The following is an 11,195-nucleotide window of genomic DNA, read 5'->3' on the forward strand; positions in this document are numbered from 1 at the left end:
CTCTTTCCCAGACTGAAGAACCACCAGTTGGTCTTCCTGCTCTTTGAAATTCTCAGAGCTTAGCAAATAGCCCTGCTTCCCATGGGGCCGGGAGCGGGCCAGCAGCGGTGGGCCCTGCTCCCTCCCACTCCCCTGCAGGCTTCTTTCATTAAAACACTCGGGGAAGCTGAACGGCGCGCCAGCCCTTCCTACATACCCCATAAAGCTGACAAGCAATTATATTCACTGAAAGGAGCCATGCTGTGAGAGCAAAGAAAGGCTGAGAAAGGCAGCGAAAGCAGGGCTTTTTGTACCCACGCTCAGGGAGCGGGCAGCAGCGCTTCGCGGAGAACATCGCATGGGACCTTATGGGATGCTCCTTCTCCTTTCAGGTCACGTCCTTCTATGTCCCGCACCTGCAGGGAAAGTTGCGGTACAGGAACAAAGAGTGACTGGGGTTTAAGGCTGACATTCACTGTTTCCCGCAGGGAAGGGCATGCAGCTTGCAGGTGGATAGCACTGAGTGATCCACCTCAGAGCCTCGGCAGGCACTCTGCTCGCTGGACCATGTCCTAGGGGCTCTGAAGCAGCTGAGCCTTTCACAGCAGGAAAGGGAGAGGAGCTAACTGAATTGGAAAATGCTGTAGCTACGGCATAGCCTTGTCCATGTAGGAAGCAACTGCGCTTCACTCCAGGCACTTGCAAGTGGCTGGAGTTTCCAGGACAGTTGAATTCAGAAGGAGCAGACTTGGGGAGAGGCTGTGGAGATAAATGCAGGAATAGGCTCTAATGCCAAACCTATAGCCTGACCACAGGACTCAGCTGGCAGAGGTGACCTCCAAGGGTGTGGTATTTCCACAGAGTCTTCCTTTTAGTCTAAGCAATGATTCCCCCAGCAGCTTGCATGGCCAAAGGCAGAAAGCCAGCTCTCACCCACAGCCCCAGCGTAAGAGCTCATGGCAGAAGGTGCAAATTGAGACTGGCTTCAAAAGAGAGACACACCAGTAAGGAAAGGGACCGCGGCAGAGGAGCCAGGAGCTCTGTGCATTTCCCAGCAATGTCTTTGTGGCCTGTGTACCTCCCTGATCCTAGAGGTGCCAGGCAAGACACCCTGGTGTCTCAGACACCTGGGGCTCACCCCACCACCCTCAATCAGCAGCTCCCCTTTCGCAGGTGATAGCAGCAGTGGGATGGAGACAAACCTTCGCCCCTCTCTTTCTCCCTCCCCATCCCATCCACGCTCCAGCTCTGACAGTGAAGTCAACATAAGGGGCAGGCGGGTGGCTTCCTCATCCTTGTGCCAGCAGCCGCTGTGTCGACAACAAAAAGCCAGGGAGGAATCAGCCCAAAGCTGTAAAGTGTGGGGTTTTTTTTTTTCCCCTCTCTCAAATAGAAGTCCATTAATAATCAGCAAAGCGTTTAATGAGAGGCTAGAAGGAGTTCTCAGCGTTAAGAGGGGATTAAGGGTAATCTTCATCGCTCATGCTTCCTTGCTGTGCGGAGGCGGTTCTGACCTGCGCCTGCCAAAAGGGCCCAAGGCAAGGCAGGGCTGGGACATGCAGCCCTGGGGGATGCAGGGCTGCGACTCACCTGATGAAGGGTCCTATGGGAATGAAACAAGACACGGGTTAAACATGACCAGTTTTCAAGCAGCCATTCACATTTAAAAATCATCCTGATTTCCTCTTTATTAATCCAGGCTCCCTCTTAAAGAGGGGGCTGCAAGTTCTGCTGACATGAAAAGGAGAGCATCTTTTCATCTGAGCACACAGCTCTAATTCAAATTTGGCCAAACAGATCCTCTGACAGTTTGCAATGTGTGATTTGCTCAGACAGGCGTCGCAGCCTTTGCGCTGGGATGAAGCTAAACTGCTAAACCAGAAATCTTGTACCATATGGGTCCCTTACAGACCAGACAGGGGATGTGCTGTCCTCAGGGTCTCTGGAGTAAACATGCATGAAAAAGGTTTGGTGCATAGCATGTTCCCAGCTCTCTCGCCCACAGCGGGGAAGGAACAGCCCCTGGGGCCATCCCACCTTCTGTGCCTGCTCCCAGAACGCCAGCAGCTTCCCTGGCTGCCACCAGCACAGAAGCAAGGTTTCCAGGAGTTTATGACTCTAGAAAGAACCAAATGTTTGGATCTGGCACCTCAAAGCCCTGTGAGAGATGCTGACCCCCTACAGCCAAGCTGGGAAACAGAAATTACATCTTCTCCACCTGACCTCAGCCAGGCTGGCACTACAAAGAGCCGCAATTGGCCCAGGGAGCCAAAAGCAGTGTGGAATATCTTGGAGCAGTGATTAGATTTTAGAAAGTCATGATCTCATCTTGCATCTCCTGGGAGCAAGGAGAAAAGCATCCTCACAGATTAAAATTTTGGTTCCAAATTATTCATTCAGCTCTGGGAGCAGGAAACTCATTTTCCCAGCTTTGTATTTCTGTCAAACGCTGTGCTTAATTCTCTTTTCATATCGCTTTTATACTGGTTTGACACCACTGATTTATGTATAGCTACTCCTAATCTGTGGTAGTGAAAGGAAAGGCACACTCAGATATGCTGTCCTAGATTTCACTGTATTATCTGCTGATTTCAACTACCCCGTTTCTCTCTCAGGCACTACTACGAAAGGGGTTTTCTAGAATGCTCTCAACCATCCAGACCAGCTGGTTTCTCCCCTGCCTATGTTCAGAGTCCTGCTTTGCAGGCTTCGAGCACTGGGTTGCAGCTTTGCCGAGTGCTTCCCTTCTTGCCTCGCAACCCTCCACTCTCTCTCACCAATTCCCAGAGAGGTTGTTTGCTCTTCTCCAGCTCTGCTAGGTCTTCCCAACTCCCCCACGTTTTATGTCATCAGGAAACTTGGACATTTTTTATGCTGTGCCTCCCTCAAGGTCACAAATCTCAAAGGGGACTCAGGCACCAATGCAGTGTGCTGTATGTCCCCTTTTCCCAGCCTGAAGCTTTTTCCCCTGATACTCTGCTCTCTGTTCCTGTGGGGTTAATGAATCTCTTTTCAAAGCCTCCTCAACCTAACCTGGGTAGATCAGTGGTAGCTCCTAAAAAAAACTAGCTCCTAAAAATATCCAGGAAAGACAACCATGCCGGTATTTAACTGTGCTGCTGTACTTTGAGAAGGGCGAAGTGCCTGGCTGCAGCTGGAGACTGTTTTGTCTCCCATCTCTCAACTCCGTCATGTCCTCCGTATGTTCTAGCAAATTCATCAGGCATGACTCACAGACCTTCCCTGTACACATTCCTGTCTGCTGACTGCCCCTTCCTAAAATTAGACTCTATTCTTGTTGGCACGCGAGTTCAGTCACAGGGGAAGGTGAGGAGCTGCAGACCCACGTCCCTTCCTTGTGTCGGGAGCCGAGTCCGGAAGGGACTGGTGTTCAGGCTGAGGAGGATGATCCCTTTTCCCTGCGCAGCTTTGTCCTTGGCCCTGCTGCTACAGTGGAGGGTGCGGATGATAAATGTTTCCATCCTCTGAGAGCTGGCTGGAGACCACTGTCTCGTTTCATGAAGGCCAGCCCCTGATGGATGAGAATGCTCTGGGTCAACACCGACTTGATCATCTACTCCAGACAGGAAGGACACCTCCCCCTGTGAAATCCTGGAGTTCACAATTGCTTGCTGCTCCTTCTTCTAAAGTCCCAAATTCGCGTGCACTTAGCCATGTACCTCTTTCAGCAACCTTTTTGCTCACTGAAGTACTCACTAGAATCAGTCTGGGTCCGAAAGGCTTATCCAGACATCCTGTTCCTAAGAGTCTCACTGGTGGGTGTGGGCCTCCCATCTCCTAGAAAGAGGAGCTCTGAAGGCTGGACTCTGGGTGTTGTTTGGGGAGGAGAGAAAGGAATAAGGTCGTTGCTCTGCTAAGTGTAGAACAGCACTGACCTTCAGCTGGGGAATTTTGTTCTCCTCTTATTTTCTCTATTCCCGGAGGAACATTCACCAGGAGTGAAGTCAGTTGTTAGGAGACACTGACACTACAGCTAGAATATTTTTGGCCACATTCAGGTGGCTCGGACTAACTATAAATCCAACAAGTGTTACTGGAGACATGCATACTTGCATCCTTCTTTTACTGTTGACCTCAGCCCCAGCCCTGGAAGGGCAGTGTTGTGCAATGGTTACAAAGCAATAAAAGTATTATTCTTTGATGAGAGTCAGAAAAAATTGACTCCTCCTCACCCTGCTGACCTCCTGGGGCTAGTCAGGGTCCTAGCAGTCTTGTTAGCATTTACTGCCTTTGGGTTCGGGGCATGAGCTGGAGATTGTGAATTAAATTTGACCAGAGGAGAGAGAACAGGACTCCAACCTGCTGCACTGAGCACTGAAGGACTGTGCCAAGCCTACGAGGTAAAACCTTCCACCTGAGATGCCAAGAAGGGCTGTGCACTGCGCAGCTCCTTGGGAAGAGGCTCCCGGCGAGGCTGTGCAGGAGCCCAGCGGGTACTCCAGAGCCTGGCTCTCCCTGGCAAGGCTGGCAACTACACAGATCCACCCTGCAGCTGGAAACTCCACTGTGCTCTGGAGTTGGGAATAAATACAAAGCCTTGGGCTACTGCTTTCATGGCCTGTGCTTTTCACATTACAATGGTCCATCGGTGCTGCTGCAGCATGTTCTGTCCTGTTAGCTGTAAGTAGATGGTTGCCCGATATCCTCTGACCATCTGAGAGACAGCCTATCAGCCACAAAATGTGCATAAAAAAACTTCTGTCAAACTAACAGGGAAAAGCAAAAGAAACACTCCCATTTACTACTCCTGAATTTCAAACCTCCAGAGTGCTCATCAAAGCATTCAGTTTTCATACTTCCAAGGCAGATTTTGCACTTCCTCCCAGCTGTCACTGTCAGACCGTAATAAGAGACAACAGAGAAAATGTGGTGCGTGGCTGGGAAGGATGAGATGAATGAGCTACTTGGTGGTCTGCTCTGTTGTCAAAAGAAACTCCTTCCAAGGGTCAGCTATTTCACATGTGTCTAATGCAACTCATATTCTCAGCAGAGATCTCCTAGAACCTCACTGGTAATTCAGACATGGAAGTAGTCTGCAGTTTCCAGGTGCCATACCCAGAACATACACAGGAAGGACCCTGAGCAAGGTCCTTTCCTTCTCCCTTCCTTGCCCTTGCTCTGTCTCCTGCCTGCGGCTGTGACTTTGCCTCTGTAAAGGCTCTGCTCTCCCTCCTTGCAGACAGCCCGTCAGCTCCAGTAAATGTCACAGTCAAACACCTGAAAGCCAACTCAGCCGTTGTGACTTGGGATGTTCTGGAAGATGAAGTTGTCATTGGATTTGCAATTTCCCAACAGGTATGGTGTCTATAGTTACCCAGATTTGGTCATGTTCGTCTTCACCCCAGGTCCCCTCAGTTTCCAAATTTTCTTGCTGCAGTTTAAGCCCATTCCTTCTCGTCCTGTCCCTTGTGGTCTGGGAGGGGACTTGGCTTCCCGTCCTCTTTGCAGCAGCACTTCATGCATTGGTAGCTGCAGAGAGGAAAGGGTCTGACGGTCTCCACACCCGTGGTGGACAGGGCAGGAAGCAGTGGTCTTAGATGACAGCAGTGCACACAGGAGGCCTCTCCACCACTCTGTGCTCTCCTCTCTCGGCTTCCAGAAGAAGGACGTGCGGATGCTGCGCTTCATCCAGGAGGTGAACACCACCACCCGCTCCTGTGCCCTCTGGGACCTAGAGGAGGACACTGAGTACATTGTGCATGTCCAGTCCATCAGCATCCAAGGCCAGAGCCCTGCCAGTGAGCCAGTCCTCTTCAAGACCCCCAGGGAAGCTGAGAAACTAGCCTCTAAAAATAAAGGCAAGTGTGGGTGAGTTCCTGTGTGGCCCCTGGGACGCCCAGGCAGTGTAGGGCACTGCAGAGAAGAAAGCAGTAACCTGTGCAATGAGAATAGCTGAGTTAAACACACACAGGGCTGACTGCCCTCTCACAGCCCTACGTGGACAAGCAGGGTGCCCTGAGTGTACGCAGCAGACAAGGCTGATGGGTGCACAGAGCGATAGGGAGATGGTGCTGAAGGCTGGCTGTTCATTTCTCTCACTCCAGATGAGGTTTAACAGGCAAACTGAGGAGAGGGCTTCTAGCCTGGAAGCAGTGTCTCCAGCATCCTTGCAAGTAGAAAAAGCCAGGGGGAATTCCTGAGCAGCCTGTGAACTCATGTGGAACTAGACCCCTGGATGGCACTGGGCACAACAACGCTGTGCTCACAGGGCACTCGAGGGGCATTCGCTGAGCCTCCTGTGCTTGGATTCCAGGACAGCAGGGGGAAAAAACAAACAAAAAACCAACCAAACAAAACAGACTCCCACTTTTCTTACATTTCAAATATTTCTGCCAAATCACAGAAAGTTGAGGTTGGAAGGGACCTCTTGAGAACATCTAATCCAAAACCCTGCTCAGGCTGGGTCAACTAGAGCAGGTTGTCCAGGATCATCTCCAGTTGGGTTTTGAATATCTCCACAGAGGAAATCAGGTACTTCCTCACTGGCAACTCCTTCACTTGTCCCTCTTAAGCCAAACCAGATTGTTGAAGGTTTTCTGTCAGCTAGAATCTCTGCTACAAAAAGAGCTAGGGAGTACAGGGGTCTGGGATATGAAGGGTTACTCCCTGCCTACTGAGGACACAGCCTGTTGCAGGGCTTTTGGCCGTGGTTCCTAGGATGTCGGGAGTTCTTGACTCTTTCTGCTAAAATGATTTGGTGTCTGTAAATACTGAATTGCTCTTCATCTGAAAGCACTAAGAGGTGCACTGCTTCCCTCCCTGGAGGCCTGAACTGTATTCTTCTTAGTGCTTTGAAGCCAAGGAGGTGCATTACGCCCTGCAAAAAGGCTCTACTCATTTCTGAATCCCCTGGCTCCACTGAAAAATACCACGCCAGGCTCCACGCTCCTGAACTGGGAGAGGAATTGCTGAAGCATGCAAGGCTTTGACAGGCGCAGACTGCACTACCAGAGACCAGAGCAGGGCAAGCCGCCACAGGGCCAGAAAACGTGTGGACTTACCCCATGGCAGCTCCTCTGCGGTATCTGCCTGTTGATCCTGTCTCACTGCTCCTCCGTCGCCCCATCTCCTGCAGGTTGTCAGGGGCAGTTGCTCCAGAGCAGCCCGTGCTCTGCAAGTTCAAAGCACAGCTTGTGTTGCCGGTGAGAGCCACGGGTGAGGACTCTCCCCCTGCTAGCTTTGACCCTGCCGCACTGATGATTTGAGTCAAGGGCACTGTGAAACTGGTGTCTAGCACAGCCTGAGCCACACAGTTAGGTTTCATGATCTCTCTTTCCCCTTGTGCAGATGAGGTGACGATGAAGGAGATGGCGAAGAAAAACCAACAGCTGCGAGCAGGGGAAATTCTCATCATTGTTGTGGTGTTGTTTATGTGGGCAGGTCAGTTCAATCTTTCTCTCAAAAGCACATAACACCCCTAGGGCCTGCTGGCTTGCTTGGTTTGCACGTGTGATCATGTAAGACCTGAAACCCTTCCTCCCACAAAGACTACTGCATATTTCAGCTGTAAGGGCACCTCAGTTCCCTCTGCAGCATCACAAATTGGGCAGTGCCAAAAACAGGTGAATCAGCGATCTGATCTGGTCCAGCACGAAGTAGATAATGGACTTGATGAACCAATTGCCTAATTTAACATAGCAAATCCTGTAATCTTAATTTTTCCAGAATGCACTGATGATAATGCCCTCAGCCATCCAACAGGATGCCTCGAGCCCTTCAAATGATACAGGTTACTGTAATTATCTGGCTATTACACGACTGCAACTTTCATGCAAAACAGAAATTTAAAAGTCTCGCTCTTAACACCCACTATTATATATACACTAAAACCCACTTCAAAATCAATTAAAATAATGGAAGCATTGAAAGAACAAATGGCCCCAAACATCAAAACACCAGTAAACCTAGATCCTCTCAGCACCCACTATTAAAATACAAAGAGCACCTGGTGCTGTGGGAGGAGCAGTAAAGCCACCCTAGGGCCACTTTGGAGTGGGATGCAATGGGCATAGCTAGGCACTAACACAGCCTCTAACAGAGCATCAGATAAATGTGCTCCTTCAACATGAAGATCCCTCACTACAACTTTCTGTACTATGTACAAATATATAAATTGAATTTCCAAAGATAACCAAGTGTTTTCCAAGATGAGTTTGGAATCACATTTCAACAGAGCTTACACCAAATTGTACCTAGGACAGATCTCGCTCATATGTTTTAAGCTGGCAAACAGGGAGAGGCAAACTCTTCCGAGTCCTGCTCCCTCAGCTTAGCATGTTTGAAGCGGCCACAGCCAGCCCTTCAGCTTGTTCAGTTTGGAAATTACATGCATGCGTTAATGGGAAATAAAGTTTGCACGTTTGTTTTCTATTTAGAGCCCCAGCCAACCCCTGGCTGCCAGTCAGCTGCTGCAACGTAAAACATTAATGAAAAAACATTTGCTCCCTGCGAGTCACAGAGCACATTGCCCAGGGGAGAATGGTTCAGGTGACCCAAGGAAATTGTAAGGAAGGGAAATTAGCACTATGGTAAATCCATGACCCATAAAAGACAACCTTTTCCACTTGGTATTTAGTCCTCTTGTCCCAGTTAAACCACTTTTCCACACAGAAATTTGCCTCGGTCAGAAGAGAAACCCACCACAGTAGTATTGAGTGGCTGATGACTTTGACAACTTGCTGTTTCAGTTTACAGAAAGACACCTTTTCAGTTTCAGGTAACATTATTGCCTTTAAAGACGGTGGTCTGTCATCTCTGCTAATCTTGAATTGATAGGGGTTGGCCCAGTTTACTTCACCAGAGGATTTGTCCCACTTATACTAGATTCTGCTGAGATCAGACACCTCCGTCGAGAAATGTGAAGAGGAAACCAGTCACTGGTCTGAGATCTGTCACTAAAGAGGGAGATGGAGGGATTACAAGTCCTGTACAGTTCTGCAAGGTTTCTTACAAGTGAATCCAGGTGACACAGAACCAGATCCACATATAATTTTTTTTTTGCCTTGTAAAGTCCTGAGTTTACCATGCATTATTTGCATTTTCAGAGACTGGGCAGCAATTATTGCTAAAGATGATAATCAAATGAAAACCTAAACTAAATTAAAAGCTTTCCAAAATCTCTAGTCCATGATCTTTTCAGCATTTATGTCAAGTTTTATTTGTGCACATTCAAATTTAAATGCCTTGCCAGTAAAAACAATGATGAATAATTACATGAAGCAACTGAACAACTGTTTCACGTCCCACTGTAGTATAATCTAAAACTCAGATCAGTGTCAAAACAAAGAATTTGCTAATACCACAATTTCCCTTCTAGACAGAGGACTTACATTTGAAAAGGAAAGTGGGTGGGGGGAAAATCTCTCTACATCTAGTGGCTTCTTTACAAAGTCTCAACATACAAAACCCTCTTTCCAGCTCTTAACCTGGCCTGGCCATAACCTGAACGTATGATGATGTTTCAGCAAATGCAAACCACAACCAGTCTGTGCCCAGGGCTCTGAACTGAGGCAAGACCCAAGCTCTTGTGCTATCTGTATTTCTGGTATTGTTCAGAGCACTTTGCTTCTCTGTGCCTCAGTTTTACCATCAGAAATCACGGAAGGTGTGGCTGTGGCACATGTTAACCCATTCTCCTAGGATCAGCCATTTGTTCACATATGCATGAAAGAATGTGCACCACTGTGTTTATCAGTAACACCTAGGGGCAGCTGCCATTAACACCTCGCTTTATAAAGCGGTTTGTGATGATCTGGCGAAAGCTTTACATATGTTTTGCTATTACAGGAGCTGGAATATTTTTTCAGTAAGGGAGAAAAGCCGTATCTGCCTGGGTCTACTTAACCTCCGTGTTTGGAATCTGCAGGCAGAGAAGTTATTTTGTCAAAATGTCACATAAAAGCTTCTGAGAAAGACATTTGCAATCTTCTTATGTGCCATGGCTGCCCCTGGTTTTCTCTTCATGTGGCTGCGTGTGTGGGAGGAAATTTCCACTGGCAGCTTTTGCTGCCGTCACTATTACATATTTGCAGATGTTGTCCGGCTGCTCAAAAGGCCCTGGCTTGTATCACATGCAGGCAGGTACGGTACCTGCCTCTCATCTGCCAGCTCCTTCTCGTCACCCCAGAGGAGAAACATCAGAGGAAACATTTTCACTAACCAGAAATTCCAAGAGCTCCTGTGTTTGCAAAGCAAAGATCCCTTTTAACCGCATGGTTAGCGTTGATCGCTATCCAAACGTAGGGCTTAAAACACTTGTCCTATTTAATGACAGGGAAGTTGGAATATAATTAATCTTCTGTCCTTCTGTCTAACTAGTTTAGCGTGGAATTAGCCATCAAGAAGGAAACAGCCAGAGGGCTGACTAGCTGTGTTAGAAAATGATCCTTAGGAGCGATTATGAATGCTGCTGAGATCGCTACCAGAAGGCAGAAATTCGGCTGGCAAGCAAGGGATCTCTGATCTGTGCAGGCTCCAGGGGCTGAGCATATTTGTGTGATCACTAATGCTTTTTCCTGTTAGGGGTGATCGCCCTGTTTTGCAGACAGTACGATATCATCAAAGATAATGAGCCAAATAACAGCAAGGAGAAAGTCAAGAGCGCCTCGGAGAACAGCACTCCCGAGCACCAGAGTGGAGGGCTCCTCCGCAGCAAGGTGAGATGCTGCTGGCACACAGTGGGGCCCAGGGCAGACGATCAACTTCCCGCTGGGCTTCAGCTGAATTACCCAAAAAGCAGCCTCTGTTAAACATCCTCACTCCAGCCTCCTCCCTCCAGCTGGGATGCAGAAAGGAAACAGCCCTTCACATCCACGCGTGCCAGTACCACAGCTTTGTTAGTGGTCTGAGCCTCCCAGGCACATCAGGGCACCGGCACTTCACTCCCACTTCTGGATGAGCCTGCATGTCCATCAGTAAAACAGATTTCAATCCATATTTCTGAAATACCTGACCATCTCTGAAAGAAAAACGCACTGAGCGATGCTGCAAGTCCCTGAGCCGCTTGGATCCTTACCCCCACAACAGCCTTTAGGTGGCACGTGGTAAAGGAGATATTACTCTTGCAATTAACTAATGAGCTGATTGGCAGGAGCATGGCTGGTAATACACATGATGTTAAAGGTATGTCATATCCAACATGTAAGCAGACTCAAGCCTATAATTTATATCAACTTATTTCAATTAATTTAACTTTC

The 11,195-nt window shown here is 48.6% G+C and overlaps 1 protein-coding gene across 1 annotated transcript; it reads left to right on the top strand.

Annotated features, from left to right (window-relative positions):
* The first annotated feature begins 5,172 nt into the window (after positions 1-5,172).
* LOC104624743 (fibronectin type III domain-containing protein 5-like) lies at positions 5,173-10,897 on the top strand. The gene is given in 6 exon segments (XM_010292187.1): positions 5,173-5,295; positions 5,600-5,798; positions 7,288-7,380; positions 10,522-10,729; positions 10,731-10,833; positions 10,835-10,897. Coding segments are annotated over 5 exon segments (651 nt in total). The 5' UTR covers positions 5,173-5,295; positions 5,600-5,614.
* Positions 10,898-11,195: the final 298 nt, after the last annotated feature.

This window comes from Phaethon lepturus, unplaced genomic scaffold (assembly GCF_000687285.1).
Source record: "Phaethon lepturus isolate BGI_N335 unplaced genomic scaffold, ASM68728v1 scaffold11028, whole genome shotgun sequence".
Classification (NCBI taxonomy): Eukaryota; Metazoa; Chordata; class Aves; order Phaethontiformes; family Phaethontidae; genus Phaethon; species Phaethon lepturus.